The 19,664-nt window shown below is 43.9% G+C and overlaps 1 protein-coding gene across 2 annotated transcripts in view; it reads right to left on the reverse strand.

The window, feature by feature from the left end:
- PSMB2 (proteasome 20S subunit beta 2) overlaps positions 1-19,664 on the reverse strand; it is a 195,437-nt gene that overhangs the window by 36,224 nt on the left and 139,549 nt on the right. Inside the window, exon 2 of one of the 2 annotated variants that reach the window (XM_075996565.1) lies at positions 3,122-3,296. In XM_075996565.1, the coding sequence (XP_075852680.1) occupies positions 3,122-3,212 (91 nt within the window). In that variant the 5' untranslated portion in view covers positions 3,213-3,296. Of the gene's footprint in view, positions 1-3,121; positions 3,353-19,664 lie in introns of those variants that run through there. The other variant, XM_012765244.2, reaches the window with a different exon arrangement.

A 19,664-nucleotide genomic window follows, 5' to 3' on the forward strand; every position in this document is an offset into this window, starting at 1 on the left:
AAGAGAGTTCTGTATGGGCTGGGGTACTCTGAGTAACTTAAAAGCAATTCTATATAGGCCAAGAGAAAACAGACATTAAACGTAGCACATAACCAAACCAAAAGTTGCACCACTTAACTTTAATAAGCTGGCAATCTTCGGGAAATGTCTTCCCTACAGCATCAAAATATTTTACAAAGTGACCTACTGAAAAGCTGACTGGAAGTTGTATTCTCATTTTATACTTGGAGAAAATGAGTACCAAAAGGTTACTATTTTTCAGCATTCTTGCCTTCTCTACACAAATTCGTTGATGAAATGGTTAGGAGAAAGTCCTTATACAATTCTAAAATTCCTATCATAAAAATTTTTATACCAGAAAAGACTAAGGGAAAATTAGAGTTGAGTGCAATTTTTTCCAACTATTTTTCAAGAACTAATGCCAATTCATCTTTCCTCTATACCACAGTGATCTTTCTTTTCTCTGAATACTCAGGATTTACTTCTAAAATCATTAATTTAAAAACTAACCTAATACCAACTAGCAATACCTCCTTTATCATACAAAAATCATCTTATAGTATTTATTTTCTTGTTATCTTAATGCCTTGGACCCTTCTGTAGATTATATATAATATGGTACACCCCCATAACAACCAGAAGTACTGTGTACATAAGCAGGCTTAAAGAACATCCTACTTTTTGAAGTGATTTTCCATATATTATTGGGATGAAACAGAAAATCTATAAAGGTATTGACTTGCTTATTGCTCTACCTAGAGATTACTTCATGTTAGAAGCACTTGTTTGTCAAAGGCCTTAATATTCAAAATAATGGACAAATTTACTCTCAAAACAAATTTACTCCTTTGGAATTTATAAGACTAGTTTACAAACGGAAAGAACTTCTACAAACTAATCAAGAAATCTCCAAAAGTAATTTTACTTGAAGAGCAATCCATACCATAGATGTTTAACAAACCACTTTCAGGTCCCTTTTTCTTCAGAAAGAACAGAACTGAAGCAAAGTCCCTCAGAGTTCTTTCCATCTTCCCAGGTGGAGCCAGAGCCTGACAATCAGATGCCTGCCACTTTACAAAGGCAGTAGTGGACATTTTTTTGGCCTTTGTTCACATACTTCAGGAAACTCCAGATTTAGTATTTTTCTTTCCTTAAGTCTAAGGAACTGTCATTTGCCCTCAAAGTTCTCCCTAATCTGTATAACCAGAAAGAATCTCTTTTTCTTCTGCATTACTTGAGTAGTTTGTACTTTTCATGACACATCACGTTATAGCTTGGGTTATAATTACTTTTACACATATATCAATCTCTTATTAAATTGTAACTTCTTTAAAATAGGGGCCACATCTTTTTTTTCTTTAAGACAGCAACTCACTCTGTCACCCTGGGTAGAGTATAATGGTGTCATTGTAGCTCAGTGCAACCTCAAACTCCTGGGCTTAAGCGATCCTCCTGCCTCAGGCTACCAAGGAGCTGGGACTACAGGCAGTGCCAAAACACTCAGCTAATTTTTCTATTTTTAGTAGAGATGGGGATCTCCCTCTTTCTTAGGCTGGTCTTGAACTCCTGAACTCAAGCAATCTTCCTGCCTCAGTCTCCCAGAGCATTAGGATAACAGACATGAGCCACCTCACCTGGCCTAAAATAGGAGCCTCATCTTACTCTTTGCATCCCCTCAGCACCTCGCACGTAAAGTCCACATAGGTGCCCAAAACCTATTTGTCAAATGAATATTAAATCATCTGAGCCAAAGCATAATACTTTTCAACAGTAGCATGTCTATGATCAATCATGAAAACACACTCTTAGATTCTGCAGATCAACAACCAAAATATTTTTTAAGTTATGTATTGAGTACTTACTACAGAGGGACAGTATAGTATAGTACTTATGGGCAAATGATCTGGACTCAGACTGCGTAGGTTGAACACAAGTTCTGCCACTTGTGATCTTATGCAAGTTGCTTTACCTCTGTGCTTCAGAACACCTATAAAGTGGCGATAGCGCCTATCTTAAAAAGTTAAATGGCCGGGCGCGGTGGCTCACGCCTGTAATCCTAGCACTCTGGGAGGCCGAGGCGGGCGGATTGCTCGAGGTCAGGAGTTCGAAACCAGCCTGAGCAAGAGTGAGACCCCGTCTCTACTATAAATAGAAAGAAATTAATTGGCCAACTAATATATACAAAAAAAATTAGCCGGGCATGGTGGCACATGCCTGTAGTCCCAGCTACTTGGGAGGCTGAGGCAGGAGGATCCCTTGAGCCCAGGAGTTTGAGGTTGCTGTGAGCTAGGCTGACGCCACGACACTCACTCTAGCCTGGGCAACAAAGCGAGACTCTGTCTCAAAAAAAAAAAAAAAAAAAAAAAGTTAAATGAATTCATGTAAATCGCTTACCACAGCACCTAATACATAGTTAAGTGCTCAGCATTATTATTATATTAAGTATTTCTCAAGTGCTAACCATTTGCACAGAACTCAATACTCTCGACAAGTTTGTAAATTTGCTATTACTAATCTTACAGATGAGAAAATTTGAGCACAGCGAAATAACTTGTACAAAGTCACAGGGCAAATAAGTGACAGGGGTAACTTCTAACTCAATCAACTACTTAAATATAAAGAAAATCTGGGAGCCAGTGCCTTGCAAAACTGGAAATGAAGGATCCGAGCTGAGCCACGGGAAAATACGGATAAAAGAAGGGAAATGCCAAGCTTCTGTTCCCCCAGTTTCACTTTCCCCAGGATCCCACTCAATACCGCCAGCACACTAACCTCATTACTAGTGACAACCAGAAACTCGTCAGAGATTCGGGGGTCTAGGTAGCTTGGTGCCGAGCAGACGCTTAAACACTTAAAAACTAAATCCCCTTAGGCAACTCTCACCTAGCAAGCATTTGGAGAAGGCCAGAGCAGAACACGGAGCTAGGAGCCCTGGGAGGAGCGAACGCCAAGGCCCCAGGCTTGCTCGCCCGTCTACTCAGTTATAAAAAATATATGCGGGCAAAGCAGGTCGGGTTCCATCTCCCAGACTCTCCAGTACTCACCCAACAGCCCCCCCATCTCCCTCGGGCCGCCACTATACCCAGGCCCAGTCAGGCCTCCCTCCCCTGCTTCCTCTCACCGTCCTTCATCTGGACAATATTACTGGCGGCCACCCGGTCAGAAGCGACAAGGACATAGTCGGGGCCCTGGATACCGATGAGGTACTCCATGGTGGCAGGAGGCCAGGAGCTGCAGGTTCGACAGGGCGCAGGACTCACTGCCGGCTTCTCAGCCTCACCGGTGAGACAGCACCACAGAGCAAAACCTGGCGCGACACCAGCCGCGCGACCTCCCGGGCCCCTGGCGCTCCCGGATGACGTAGACTGTCGCGAGAGGTTGGGAGGTGGGCGTGGCGTTGGCTCAATTACGCTCTGTGCTTGCTTGTGGCTTGTCTCTGTCTCCTCAGACGCCGCCTGTGCAGGTAGCTTACGTTATGTGACGACCGGTTGTGGTTTTTTTATCTACAAATTGGGATTTTAAAACTCGCTTAAGGGTAAAATCACGCACCGTATGTAAAGTGCCAAGCACATGTGGGTGCCAGGAAGAGGTGAGTGCCCAGGTGGCCATTTCCCTTCATTGCTCGGTAAAATCTCACCAGAAACCTCTTCCCTGCAAGCCAGATGGAGAAAAATTAACTTGAGAGGAGCCCTACTTACATCCTTGACAAAAACAATATATGATTGGACTAAAGATACAAGTATGAAGACTAAAATCATAAAAACAATGGAAGAAAAATGGAAAAATATAATCTTTGGAAGAGACACGTTTCTAACCGTGACAGGGAACCCAGAAGCAATATAGGCAAAGATTTGACAGACGTGACTACATAAAATTAGGAGTCTTTCTGTGGTGAAAGTCATCCTAGTAGTTCTCAAATATAAATGTAGGCCGGGCGCGGTGGCTCACAACTGTAATCCTAGCACTCTGAGAGGCCGAGGCGGGTGGATCGCTCAAGGTCAGGAGTTCAAAACCAGCCTGAGCAAGAGTGAGACCCCCCCCCTCTACTAAAAATAGAAAGAAAGTAATTGGCCAACTAAAAATATATAGAAAAACTTAGAGGGACATGGTGGCGCATGCCTGTAGTCCCAGCTACTAGGGAGGCTGAGGCAGAAGGATTGCTTGAGCCCAGGAGTTTGAGGTTGCTGTGAGCTAGGCTGACGCCAGGGCACTCTAGCCCGGGCAACAGAGTGAAACTCTGTCTCAAAAAAAAAAAAAAAAGAAAAGAAAAAAAAAAGGATAAATGTAAATTGGGAATATTTCAATATATGAGGAGTTAATATCCTGGAACTTACAGAAAAAATGAAATAGTTAATATCTGTAACTTAAAAGGCATTCCTACAAATCAATGGGGGAAAGACAGCACAATTTTTTTTTTTTTTTTTTTTTTTGAGACAGAGTCTCACTTTGTTGCCCAGGCTAGAGTGAGTGCCGTGGCGTCAGCCTAGCTCACAGCAACCTCAAACTCCTGGGCTCGAGTGATCCTTCTGCCTCAGCCTCCCGGGTAGCTGGGACTACAGGCATGCGCCACCATGCCCGGCTAATTTTTTATATATATATCAGTTGGCCAATTAATTTCTTTCTATTTATAGTAGAGACGGGGTCTCGCTCTTGCTCAGGCTGGTTTTGAACTCCTGACCTTGAGCAATCCGCCCGCCTCGGCCTCCCAAGAGCTAGGATTACAGGCGTGAGCCACAGCGCCCGGCCTGACAGCACAATTTTAAAAGACTAAATGTTAAGAAAAGCAATTCGCCAAAGCAGAAACATGAACGGCCAATAAACATGAAAAGATCCTCAACCTTCATGGTAATTAGGAAAATAAGAAATAAAAAATAGTGAGAAAGTATAAGTTGGTAAGATTATAAATTGAACAACCTTTTTATAGAGGACAATTTTTTTTTTTTTTTTTGAGACAGAGTCTCACTTTGTTGTCCAGGCTAGAGTGAGTGCCGTGGCATCAGCCTAGCTCACAGCAACCTCAAACTCCTGGGCTTGAGTGATCCTTCTGCCTCAGCCTCCCGAGTAGCTGGGACTACAGGCATGCGCCACCATGCCCGGCTAATTTTTTATATATATATCAGTTGGCCAATTAATTTCTTTCTATTTATAGTAGAGACGGGGTCTCGCTCTTGCTCAGGCTGGTTTTGAACTCCTGACCTTGAGCAATCCACCCGCCTCGGCCTCCCAAGAGCTAGGATTACAGGCGTGAGCCACAGCGCCCGGCCTTATAGAGGACAATTTTGAAAACTATTAAAATTAAATGTATGTAACCTTTGAAATGTGTCCAAAAGAAATATTTGCACACATAACTCAAATATTGTATACAGAGATATTCAGTGTTGCAGCACTGCAACAACAACAGCAAAAAGGCGGGACAACTTACATTTCCATAAATAGAGACATTGTCATATAAAGTATGGTACACTCATACAGTGGAATATTATGCAGCCATTAAAAAGAATGAAATTAATCTAAATATACCTACATCATGGTCCAAGATATAAGTGGAAGTACAAATGCTTTCCTAAATGTAGCATGATGTTATTAATATTTTGTTTGGTGCACTCCCAGCAGTAATGCGTGAGTTCTCACTTTATTAGTTCATATAAGAGCTGATTGTTTAAAAAAGCATGGGCACTCCCTCCTCTCTCGCTCCCACTCTTACCCTGTGAAACACCTTCTTCTCCTTCCCCTTCCCCCTTGATTGGAAGCTCTGTGAAGCCCTCACCAGAAGCAGATGCTGGCACCATACTCCTTTTACAGCCTGCAGAGCTGTGAACCCCTTTAAACCCCTTTTCTTTACAAATTACCGAGTCTCAGGTATTTCCTTTATAGCAATGCAAAGAGACTAAGACACCTAGTGAGTGTGATTTGCAGGGAGGACTTTAACTTTTTATTTCATACACACGGGTATTGTTTGAATGTTTTACAATGCTCATGTATTACTCATAGTTTCTTTTTGGAGATGGGGTCTCACTATGTTGCCCGGGCTGGACTCAAACTCTTGGGCTCAAGGGATCCTCTCACCTCAGCCTCCCAAGTAGCTGGGACTACAGATGTGCACTACCATGCCTGGCTGCTCCTTTAATTTTTTTTTTTTTTTTTTTTTTTGAGACAGAGCCTCACTTTGTTGCCCAGGCTAGAGTGCCATGGCGTCAGCCTAGCTCTCAGCAACCTCAAACTCCTGGGCTCAAGCAATCCTCCTGCCTCAGCCTCCCAAGTAGCTGGGACTACAGGCATGTGCCACTATGCCAGGCTAATTTCTTCTGTATATTTTTAGCTGGCAAATTAATTTTTTTCTATTTTTTTAGTAGAGACGTGGTCTCACTCTTGCTCAGGCTGGTTTTGAACTCCTGAACTGGAGCAATCCACTGGCCTCTGCCTCCCAGAGTGCTAGGATTACAGGCGTGAGCCACCGCGCCCGGCCCTAATTTAAAAAAAACCAAAACACAACCATTCCTTTATATCTTGAAGCAATTCTGAAAAAAGCTGAAATATTCCATGACTAGTTTCTGACATCCACAACTGAGTTTTTATACTAGCTTCCTGAGAAATGGAAAAAGAGTTGCAATTATATCTCCCAACACAACTACACAATACATTTGCCTCTGCAGAAATTTTAGTGCTTATTTCATTCTGAATGTTTCTTCCAGCGCTCTGCCCATAAAGGAACATAGACCCTGAGGAGTTTGGGGCAGCCTATCTATCATGGGATGGATGCCAGGGGCAAGTGAGGTCATTAAATCAACTATCCCACTATGAACACAGCTGCATCCATCATCCTAGAAAGAGTCTTTCCTTGAACACTATTGGGGAAGGAGGCTCCCCAACCACCATTGTGTGTGTTTGTGGGGCTTTTTATTTTATTTTATTTTGAGACAGTCTTGCTTTCTTGCCCAGGCTAGAGTGAGTGCAGTGGCATCAGCCTAGCTCACAGCAACCTCAAACTCCTGGGCTCAAGCAATCCTGCCTCAGCCTCCCGAGTAGCTGGGACTATAGGCGTGCACCACCATGCCCGGCTAATTTTTTCTATATATATATTAGTTGGCCAATTAATTTCTTTCTATTTTTAGTAGAAACATGGTCTCGCTCTTGCTCAGGTTGGTTTTGAACTCCTGACCTGGAACAATCTGCCCGCCTCGCCCTCCCAGAGTGCTAGGATTACAGGCGTGAGCCACCGCGCCTGGCCTATGGGGCTTTTTAATTGTAAAAAGTATGTCGTTATACTATACACACACATACACAAACAAATAATACAGAAGAAGTGAAGAGTTAAATCTCACTCCTTCTTCCACTGAAGGAAACCACCCATCAAATGTCTGTATCCTTCCAGACCTTTTCCTTTATACATACCAATATTCATTCATTCACAGAGGCTACAGACTTCTGAATTGGAAAAGCTGCAAACTTTTTTTACAAAAAGGACCCAATGATTTTTTTGAACTGGCCCTTCCATCTTCCTCCCCAGGACTTCTGAAATTCCCTCTGGCTAAATAACATTAAAGTTTCCCTAACTTCTTGTTTGTATAGAAGAAAGTGGGTTTTCAAGATCTAACTTGTGCTATCTCACTGCATATCAGAGAGAACCTCTCCTCTAATTAAAGTCTCAGAATAATGGAGACTTAGAATTTTTAAAAAGTCTCTGGAGGTTCACAGAAATAGCCAACTTTTTCTATAAAGGGGCAGATAGTAAACATTTTTGGCTTTGTAGACCATACTGTCTCTGTAACAACTACTCTTCTTATATTTCCAGTTATTCTTATTTTTATCACAGTCGCTTGATGTCTATTGTCTATAGTCTCATATGTATCTACATAGCCACTACCCCAATAAATGAGTCAATATATGACTCAAAGACAAAGACAGGATAAAATCATGTTGATTGACACTTAAACTAAAAACCAGCCCTTTCCAAATGAACCTTTATCTTCAAAGAAAATCAACAATAATGGTAAATATCTAGAATTAATTCTTGTTGTTCTCTACTGTAGCCTTGACTGAGTGATGACCAAAAGGGAAATATTGAGAATTTAAAAGTTATCATACTCTTATGAAAAAACCGACTGTTTTCTGAGGCCATGGTATCAAGCCAGAATCTGTTTTAAACCCATTTAACCAGTATTCTATACCCTGGTAACAAGTAACTGTAATGAGTTTTAAAACCTTTCAATCAACAATATACATCAGCAAACATGCATTTGTGCAAGCCATCCATCCACTCAGTGACAACTCCTTGTTTCTCAAAGTCAGCCAATCAAGATTTGACTCATCCCAGTGAACATACTTCTGAATGTCAACCAATGAACAGTCTCACCCAAGTAACAACACTCCTAAAGATGATATTAGCCCACTCATGCCTCTGAAAATCCACCAATACTTGAATTCCATGCTTTCTCCAAACTCTAAGATTAGCAGTCTGCTCTTCTTGGAGAAAACTGTATCTGACCAGCATATGTTTAAGAAAGCAATAAATTAACTTTTGTATTTTTTAGATATTGAGTGGTAGTCGCATCTATTGATATATGGAAGGCTGCTAGCTTTGAGTGTGCCAAGAGCAAGAAAGGGTTCTGCAGCAGCAGAAAACTACTATACAAATAGCCCTGCCACTTGGGCCATTTGACCCAGCTGATCACATGTCACTAGAAGTGACTTTGGTAGAGAAAAATGCCATATGGAACTTCTGTTAATCCACAATGGAAGAGTTGTAACTCAAAGCCATATCATCGTGGTGGAAACTGACCACAGGGCATTAAGTGACTATGCAACTCGGTCTTCCCATTTTTAGTTGGGTTCTGACAAACCCACTGAGTTATAAGGCCAAGTGGGCCCAGCAGTAATACATCGTAAAATGGAAGTGATACATCTGGGATCAACTTTTAGCAGGTCCAGAGGGTACAAGTAAACTGCATGAATAATTGGCAGAGGTAACTGCATCTAATAATCATGAGGAGACAGGACTGCTGCTACATAATGAGGGAAGAGAGGAATGTGTTTGCCACTTAGGTGGTCCACTGGGACATCTCTTGGTACTCTCATGCCCTGTTGAACTGTAAATGGACAATTTTAGCACCCATGGCCTGCTAAGGGTCTGATGACCAGGAGACCAGGCTCCTTAAAAATGAGAGTGTGGGTCAACTCATCAGGCAAGCCAAAGAAGGGGGATCTACAATGGGGTGGGGGGCAGAAGAGGGAGATGGTGAGAATAGGTTACAGCTCAGGCCCAAATGTAGCAGCATGGGCTATATTTCATTCCACAAACCTTCCTCCTAAAGTTTTCTCAGAAATTGTGACCTATCAGGATACAAGAAAAGCTGTGCCTAGATGGAATGAATTTAATGTGAGAAGCAAGCAGAACTGCTTGGTGCAAGGGGCAGGCTGTAGTGGCTCTATCAGTGCACTTCCCCCTGCTATGTTGATTGACAACAACTCTCAGCTGCCTTCTCTTCTGGAAAATTGTCATCCCCCTCACCTAGGAGGCTGAAACTCACCTTGATCAATAACTAATTGACACAGGAATACAAAAGAATGGCTCCTTTGCCTCAGTGGGGAACTAATTCTGTGGTCCAATCTGTGCTCCAGAGCTTTCTTGTAGAATCTGCTGAGATCTCATTCTTGCCAGTTTTTTACTCCCTGTCCTATCCTGCTTCTTTCGTACCTTTCCTCCGGAAATTACTTCCCTAACAAATCATTTCAATAAGAATCCCTGTCTCAGACTCTGCTTCTAGGGAACCAAATCCAAGCCAGTGTACGTTGTTCAGAATTTATGTCTAACCCTAGGGAGAGGGATAGCCCTCAAAAACATTTCTGAGACTGAATTTCTTGTTAACCAGAGTAAGGGCATAAATAATATTTACCTAATGTAGAAAAATGGGCCACTTCTTACATGTGAGTGTTGTAGAGTAAAATTCACACCTATTACTGCTTTATATTTTCTTGTCATATGGCTTACACCCCATCCCTTCCAGTAGATGAATTTATCTTGAACCAGGTACATCTCTCCATTGCCAAATGCAAGTCAGCACTTTCAAAGCAGTCCACAGCTTGACAGGAAGCAGTCTCATGCTAGCAAGGCATCATTTACCAGACCATGGTTAATTGAATGACTATCCCCCTCCTCAGGCTTTCGTTTCTCCTACCTCATCTGCTTCTGCCAGTGATAGCCCGTTCACTTGGCATCTTCTGACTGGACCCTAAGTGACTCTGGCTTCACTTGTTGGTCCTACCTTTGCATCATAGGCTAGTCTTGATGTTCAACCACCGATACCCATTAGTTGTGCTTTGCTTCACCTCTCATTGCTGCCCTTAGCTCCTCAATTGCAGCTGACATGTGCTAGCTGCCCCTCTGGGACAGGCGCCACTACTCCCAAGGTTTTTGCCTTATCAGTCCCACTTTGCATAAAACACTCTCTTTCATACTCAAGCCAGGTGTCCCATTCTACTCAGTCTTGGTGGTACCTCTGAGGTCGACCACCCTAATTAAATAAATTCTTCAAACTTATTTATTTGGCATCCATATGCTATTGATGATTAGACACCTAAAGTCATAAGTAGTATTTCTGAATCCTCCTTATAGGCATTTTTGTGCATGAATCCTCCTTTTCTACAAAGCATTTTTCTCTATCACATCTTTGAACTTCATGGTATCTACTTTTAATTTAGTCTGAATATTTGTCTTTTCTCATCACATTTGTATTTAAAACCTTCTGTATCAGGCCATAAATCTTTCCTCCAAACGCATAGACCTAGGTGGTCCATGAAATGGTCTCTATGCTTACCAGTGATGTTTGTCATGTCTCATAAAACTCAGTTCTTCTAACTTGTATAAATAGTACAACATGGTCATTAAAAGTTTTGGAAAATAAAACAAGCCTGAGTTTGAATTCTGGTTCTACCACTTACTAGCTGGGAGAATTTGACCAAGATGTTCAACTTTTTTTTTTTTTTTTTTTTTTTTTTTTTGAGACAGAGTCTCGCTTTGTTGCACGGGCTAGAGTGAGTGCCATGGCATCAGCCTAGCTCACAGCAACCTCAAACTCCTGGGCTCAAGCAATCCTTCTGCCTCAGCCTCCCAAGTAGCTGGGACTACAGGCATGCGCCACCATGCCCGGCTAATTTTTTTCTATATATATTAGTTGGCCAATTAATTTCTTTCTATTTATAGTAGAGATGGGATCTCGCTCTTGCTCAGGCTGGTTTCGAACTCCTGACCTTGAGCAATCCACCCGCCTCGGCCTCCCAGAGAGCTAGGATTACAGGCGTGAGCCACCTCGCCCGGCCTGTTCAACATTTTTGAGTCTTAATTTCATTTTATATAAAATAGGGAATGATCATAACAGTACTTACCTCATAGAGTGGTTGTGAGGATGAAAAGAGATAAAGTGTTAAGCCCAGTGCCCACAGATGTATAGCAAACATTCAACACACATCATTATTATTATTATTATTCACCATCTTTAAAGGTTGCTGTTCAAGCCTCAGAGCTGTCCAGTAGTTATGCAAAGGACCAAGTAATACTCAGTATGAACTGTCTATCAGAGCCATCTATCAGTGTGGGAGGTCCCAGGTCTATATCAGAAGGAAGTTCATCCATCACTGGAGAAGTTGGGCCAGAGGAGGTCAGGCCCAAGGGAAGGAAGGGTGGCAAACCAAAGTGTGGAAGGGGGAAGGCAGCCCATCAAAGCCTCAACTGGAGAGGCAGGGCAAGGAGGAAGGCCAGGGATGGGTGAAAATGTGTTTGGGGTGTCTGGAGAGAGACTAAAGCATGAATGAGTGAACTGTGCAGATTTAGGATAAATACCCTGAAAAGCAATATCCTTCCTGGTCCAGGGTACCTCAAGGTGATAGAAGCAAAGTCTTAAAGAAGTAGAGCCAGGACAGATAAAAATATTTTTTTAACTCAAATTCTCTCTCCTGCTTTCCCACTACTGGTCCAGGAAAAAAAAAATTTGGTTTTAGGTTAGAAGGGTTTGGAATGGAGCCAATCTTGGGGAAGAGATTAAACTAAAATCCAGGAGCCTAGAGATTGGATAAAACTTGTGACTGGGCCTTACACTGCAGGCTTTGGCTTCTCCACCTGGAAAGCAAAACCTCTTCATAGAATATCTCTTTTTTGCTCCCCATCACCCCTGGAGTGTGTAGTTGGCCTAAAATACAAACACGAGGGTTGGCTGATGTCTTCAGCAGCAGGCTCCAGTATCCCAAGGGCTTTCAAACAAATGACATATTCCTCATCCTTGCATTGCCCCAAGGACCAGGAAAGTCACATCTGCTGATGGCTGAAAACACAACACTCTTCTTGTAAGTCCCACAGGGCCTGACACAGACCCAGTAGAACTGGTCTATGATCACAGACTTGTTGCTGCCTTGTACTGCTGAAACTGACTATACCAAGCACATCACTGGCAAACAACTGTTATTTACCATCTATAATTGTTTCAACCTCTTGCCCACAGGCAGGGAAATGAGCCTAATGACTTTTAGGGAATTCCAGTCACCTAGGAAGCCTACAATAATTCAATACAGTGATTCTGGGATCCTGCAGGAAAAGTCCTAGAGGACCTAAGAGGATTCTGCACAAACATCAGAAGTATCATTTGTGCCATCTGACTTCTGGTCCCCAAGGAGATTATACAGAATTGGGAAGACTGGTGTGCCTTCCTCAGGGTTTGGGACCACAAAGGCATTCAGGACCATGTTAATCCTCGCATTACCTGTTTCCCTTTATTCTCACCCCGAGCCTAACTTTCACCTGGAGTCCACCTCCTAACTATTTCATCATCCACTCAGGCTCTGATCCAGTGAAAGCTGATAAGCCCTCTTGCTCAGGGTCCTTTCATCTGGTGACTCCTGCCCCATAGCACCCCACTTCTCTATGCTCCACGCCTGATATATGTAGGCCTTTGGATTGCAGAGACAGGAGTAAGATGCAAATATGCCCTGGCCCCAGCCACCCAGAACTGATGTTTGCATTGCTGAGACTCCAGGCTGAAAGCCCAGCCTGAGTCTGGTCCTCCTTGCTGTTCATTCTCTAGGAGCATTTGCTTCCCTGATGCTTCTCCTGCCATGAGGAAGTGTGGCAAGCCAGCTTGCTGCTGGCACCTGCCACGCTGTAGCATAACACCAACACTAATGGCAGAAATAATCACAGTGACAACGACGGCTTGGTCTACATGCAGAAGGCACTTGTCATCTCCCAGAAGCCTCCTGGCCTAGGGCTCAACTGTGATGATGGACCCGGCCCCTGGCCCACAGCCCACACTGTCTCAGTCACACAGCAGATTCAGCTGAATGGTTGACATCATCATTACTGTCATCACAATCCTTGATAACTATTCATTTATTCCTGAAAAGCACATTTACTAAAGACAAGCCATGTGTCAGGTACTGTGCAAGATTCTAAAGGAGTTACAAAGATTAACACCTTCAAGAATAAGTCCACAGGCTCACACCTGTAATCCCAGCATTTTGGGAGGCCAAGATGAGAGGATCACTTGCCACCAGGAGTTTGAGACTAGCCTGGGCAGCAACACCTTGTCTCTGCAAAAAATAAAAAAATTAGGCAGGCATGGTAGCCCACACCTATAGTCCCAGCTACATGGGAGGCAAAGACAGGAAGATTGCTTGAGCCCAGGAGTTGAAGGCTACAGTGAGCTATAATCATGCCACTGCACTCCAGCCTGAGTGACAGAGTTAGACCCTGTCTCAAAAAAAAAAAAAAAAAAAAAAAAAGTCCACAGTGGGAGAGAGAGATCAGCACAAAATTCCAATATAGAATTATATAGACTATTATAGATGGATAGATTTTCAGTGCCTAGAAGAGTGGTAGGACACAGTGAGAGCTCAGTAAGTATGTTTTGGTAAATATTGAATGAATGAAGAGATGAATGAATAAATAAATGAATATACAAAGGGCTATGAGATCTGAGAGTGGGGAAGAGAGTAACTTTGTTGGAAAGGAATCAAGGAAGGCTTCTAGAGGAGGTGATATCTGAGCTGAACTCTGAAAGCTGAAAAGGTAGCACAGTGCTCTGGTTAAGAGCATGGAGTCTGGGCCGGGCGCGGTGGCTCACGCCTGTAATCCTAGCACTCTGGGAGGCCGAGGCGGGCGGATTGCTCAAGGTCGGGAGTTCGAAACCAGCCTGAGCGAGACCCCGTCTCTACTAAAAAAATAGAAAGAAATTAATTGACCAACTAAAAGTATATATACAAAAATTAGCCGGGCATGGTGGTGCATGCCTGTAGTCCCAGCTACTCGGGAGGCTGAGGCAGGAGGATCGCTTGAGCCCAGGAGTTTGAGGTTGCTGTGAGCTAGGCTGATACAAAAATTAGCCGGGCATGGTGGTGCATGCCTGTAGTCCCAGCTACTCGGGAGGCTGAGGCAGGAGGATCGCTTGAGCCCAGGAGTTTGAGGTTGCTGTGAGCTAGGCTGACGCCACGGCACTCACTCTAGCCTGGGCAACAAAAAGTGAGACTCTGTCTCAAAAAAAAAAAATAAATAAAAAAAAAAAAAAGCATGGAGTCTGGATCCTGACTGCCAGGATTGCATACCAACCCTGTGTGGTTTAGAGCAAGTGTGGTTACTGAACTTCTCTGGGCCATGCCTATTAATACTATTAATAATAGTAGCTCCCTTATGGGGTGGTTGTAAAGATTACAAGCTGATATTTGTTAAGTCCTTAGTACATAGTTAAGAATTATATATATATATATATACATATATATATATTAAATATATATATATTAAATATATTAAATAATTCAACCCGCTGGGAGCCCATCAGGCTAACAGGGTGGAAAGTTAAGGGCACAAGGAAGAACATTCCAACAATGTAATGGTATTGAGGATTCCAGCAGGAATGGTGGGAAGGCAGTGGGGCAGGGACTTGACAGGGTATGCTGAATATCAAGGTAAGTGGTGTGGTGAGGCAGTACTTTTTAAAACAAACCTTTCATTTTGGGATAATTGTAGATTTACAGAAAAGTTGCAAAGTAGTACTAAGAGTTGCAATATATCCTTCACCCAGTTTCCCCTAATGGTATCATCTTAAAAGGAGCCATTGCTTTTAAAGCAAGAGCATAACATAGTCAGGCATGTGTTTTAGAAAGCTCGTGGTAGCAATTGTGAGGAGGAAGAATTCCAGGGAGAGAGATGTGGCCCCGGCAGACCTATGAGGAGGCTGGGAGCACCATCCCCGCGGGCAACGGTGCAGTCAGGAAATGGGGTGAGAAAGAAGGCACGGGTGTGAGAAAACTTCTGAATCAGAGTAGGCAGCTATGGATGCTCAGGAAGAGAAAGGACCCAGGGCACTGTCAGGAGATGCAGGCACTGCTCAGAGCGACCCTCTGTTGGAGGCGTTTGCCAAGCAGCTACCCATGTGCTCAACCTGGCATCCCTCACCAGGAATCTCTCTGAAGAGCTCAGCAGGCTGGCAGGTGTGGGGAGTTCAGATGGCTGCACAGAGCCCAGCGTCGGACAGAGGTGGCCAGGGCTCCTTCCAGTATCCCAGGCCCAAATTCTGTGCACTGCCCCAGGAGGCTGGTGGGGCTCTCTGCAGTCACTCTCAGCTTCCTGGCCCCCATGTAGGGAAATGCGCCTAGATGAGAACAGAGAAACTGATTCAGATTCATCCCTGACCTTAGGGTGTTATTAATTTGTACCGAGAGGCACTACAATGTGATGGTTAAGTATGAGTGATGGTACCAAGGAGACTGGGTTCAAATCCCAGCTCTACCACTTAACAACTGTGTAACCTTGGGTCAGTTTCTTAACTTCTCTGTGCCTCAATTTTCTTATCTGTAAAGAAGAGATGATAATAGTATCATCTGATGATATTAATATAATGATTAAATGAGTTAATTCATATATGAAATGAGCGTACAACATTTCTTAGGAGATATTAGGTGCTATGTGTTTACATCATTGAATTAATATGTTTAAATTAAATGTGTTTAGATTATTTAATACTGTCATAATTAACCAGTCTGCATATAAGGAGATGTTAGTCCAATAGAAAGCAAGCTTCAGATGGACAAAGACTGTATTGTTCCCATTGTATGTTAGGTACTTAGCATAGTACGTAGACTATGATTGTTACTTGATATTTATTGAATACTTTTTAAATGAATAAATGAGTGGCAGTCTAACTCCAGGTCACATGCAGTGTGCAGATGCCGATTCAGAAGCACTTTGGAAGACCTGTTCCATGACCAACTAGCTTCCAGTCCAGTGTCTGGTAATTGTCCCACTTGATGTGTCCATATGAACACTAGACAGTTAAAAAAAAAACAGTTGAAGCAGCAGTTGCACACTTGGGGTCTATTCCAGGCAGAGGGCTATTTGACTACAAGGAATAGAAATGCATGTGAGTCAGCTTTATAAAGGGTTGTCTACAGTGGACAGAAACAGGGGAAGCTGAGTGAACTCCCCTCCCCAAAGAGGTATAGTCGACGTGCTCTGGAACTAGAAAGTCATCATGCAGAAGCTCCCCCATTGCTCTCCTGGATCCTCCTGCATTCTTGCTTCTGCGTTTTTGTGTATGTCTGTTCCAGTCTCCTCTCACCAAACTGCCTTCCTCTGTTTTCACATGCATGATTACAGATGCCCCCAAAATGGCTGCTTCCCCCCACCCCCACCACCACCCAGCACACAAAGTTAGAAAGAATCTGACTGGCGCTGCTTGACCAAATATTCCCTACTCCTGTCTATCAGCCATGACCAGAAGATAGGATTTAGGGATACAGAGGGCTCCACCTTCTGGAAGAGAATATGCATGGGAAGAATATGAGAGCATCTTGAGAACATGGTCCTCTTTCCTGAAATTAAATAGAACAGATGAGTACTGTCAAAATATACATCAGGTGGGATTTCACTTTTGAGAATATGAGGAAAGCCCAGAAATTTACCCAGAGCCTTAGAAACATCCTTTTCCCAGGCACTTCACCTGGATTGGCTGGGTCCAGCTCCTGCCTACCTGGTTTCTGCTGCTTCCAAGCTCAGTTTCCGGAGCTCAGAGGCCCTTCACTTGGAGGTCTGACCATGTCAAGAAAACAAGGGGTCAAGAGCTGGTTTTGGCTACTAATAATCTGAGAGAGGAGAAAACCTATGTCAACAGAACTGCCCCCCACCATTGTCAGACCTCAAAAATAGGGCTTTTAGCTGGGCATGGTGGCACACACCTGCAATTCTAGCTAAGGCAGGAGGATCACTTGAGCCCAGGAGTTCAAGACTGTAGTGAGCTATGATTGTGCCATTGCACTCCAGCCTGGGTGACAGAGTAAGACTCTGTCTCTAAGAAAAAAAATTGGGCTCAAGGTGAAAGTAGGAGGGCTAGTTTTGAGGAAGAACCTAGGCTTCTAGAAGCAGCAGCCTATGCTTTATGCTAGTAATATTTTGCAGTGTTCCCCAGCTTTACATTCACTAAACAGTAAATATAATTGGGTCCTACAGAGCTGACATCTTTATCCCCACTACACAGTGGAGAAAATTGAGGTTAGAAGAGGTGACAAGACTGGCCCAAGGTCACACAGTTAGCTGCTGGTCTCAGAGTGGACCCAGGCCTGTTGGATTCCCAGCCCAGAGCCCCGCTATGCCACTCTACCTGGCAGTGGTTTGAGGACTGAGATTATATGTGGAAGATAACAGAGAAGGGCAAAGCTCACGGGTGGCCAGAGGTGCAGAGAGTTAACCGGCTTCTCAGTCCCTCAAGGACAGATGGCCTGATGGGGCTGGTTGGGGACTGCAGAGAATGAAGAATCGATCTGCCATTCCATGTGAAAATGGATTGTAGCCCCAGCCTGCGTGTGTCAATGGAGCTGATTAGCACTTGCGTGAGTCTACAGCCATCGATTGGCAGGTGAGAATCGTTCTGGGAGCAGCAGGAAGCCAGTCCTCTCCCAACCCCATTTCCACCAGCTCCTTCCCTCCAAAGAGGTTTTCTCCCCCTCCCTTCCCTCTCCAGATCTCCTCCAAACCCCAGGCCTAAGTGGTGTCCAGAGCTCCACTAGCGGCTGCTGACTAAAGGAGGGGGCATGCATGAATGGTACTCACCTCATTCGGCCATACTAAGAGAAGCTGGTAGAAGGACAGATGGCCTTTCAGAAAGACACTGCCTGCTTGGAGGGTCCCGTGTGCATGAGGATTCAACTTGGAGTTTATATCATGAGATGAGAAAAGCAAGGACGGTGCCACATATTGATCATGTAACCTTGGGCAAGTCATTTGCCTCTCTGGGTTCCAATTATCCTATGTGAATAGGATTAAAAATAGCCTCCTCATTAGATTGTTTGAATTAAATAAGGAAGTGTGCACAAAAGTACTTTGCAATCTCTGGCACATAGTAGAAACTCTTAATAAAAATGTTAGTTTAAAATTGACTCTCTACTCTCTTCAAGAGGTGCCCACTCTGGGAAACCCTCTCTGGTTGATGTCACTTCAACCTCTCTTCGCATCATTTGAATGTCCTGTACAAGTGACAGCAAGAGCATTGGTGTTTTCTCTGGCCTGGAGCAGTCCTGCCTTCAAGGAAGCTCAGCCCAGAATATTGGGTTGCCATTGGGGAAGTGAACTCTCAGGTTCCAGCATGGGAGCCAGACAGGCTCAGATTTATCAGACCACCGAGGTCCATCTGGATTTAGAGGTTCTACCCTAAGCTTGGCACATGGTATCTGGGGAGTGCCCTAAGCATTTTTGTGCCTGCCAGGTTATGGCCTCTTCCATTACCTCTAATTGTACCAAGTCCACATGGCAGGCTTCCTTAGTTTTTCTCTCCTGTCCCTCCAAGGCTAGAGCTCTGCCCAGTTGGCAATGGCCCTGATTCCTTGCCTTGATCTTGCCAAATTTCTCCCCAGAGACCTGGACATATCTACTAATGACTAGGCTTCTGCCCTAAGTTTTTCAGGCCATTTGTCACCAGAAATTGGCCTCAGCCTTGCCTGAGTTGGGTGCTGCAGGACCATTGAAGATCTCTGATGCTGCAGCCAGAGGGGAGCATCTTCTTGAGTCTCTGTACATGCAGAGTGTCACTAAGAGTTATAAACTCTGATATAGACCCCTAGGACTGTAGTGGCAAATGCAGATTATGATCAGAACCATGGACAGATGCTATGGTGTACAGGGGGCCTGGGACCCAAGATGAGCTCAGGGGTCTTGACTTCATGCCGAAGCAGTAAATAGAGGCACACATCAGCACCATGGACAGACACCACAGGCTATGTTATCCTGGAAGGACAATATTTAAGAATTCGGATTACTCAAAATTCTTTTTTTTTTTTTTTTTTTTTTGTTTCCTGAAAAAAATCAGCAGGTATCAAAATTCTTATTATAAGAAATGGGCCGGGCGCAGTGGCTCACGCCTGTAATCCTAGCTCTCTGGGAGGCCGAGGCGGGCGGATTGCTCGAGGTCAGGAGTTCGAAACCAGCCTGAGCAAGAGCGAGACCCCATCTCTACTATAAATAGAAAGAAATTAATTGGCCAACTAATATATACAAAAAATTAGCCGGGCATGGTGGCGAATGCCTGTAGTCCCAGCTACTTGGGAGGCTGAGGCAGGAGGACTGCTTGAGCCAGGAGTTTGAGGTTGCTGTGAGCTAGGCTGACGCCACGGCACTCACTCTAGCCTGGGCAACA

Source organism: Microcebus murinus, chromosome 2 (assembly GCF_040939455.1).
Source record: "Microcebus murinus isolate Inina chromosome 2, M.murinus_Inina_mat1.0, whole genome shotgun sequence".
NCBI classification, from domain to species: domain Eukaryota; kingdom Metazoa; phylum Chordata; class Mammalia; order Primates; family Cheirogaleidae; genus Microcebus; species Microcebus murinus.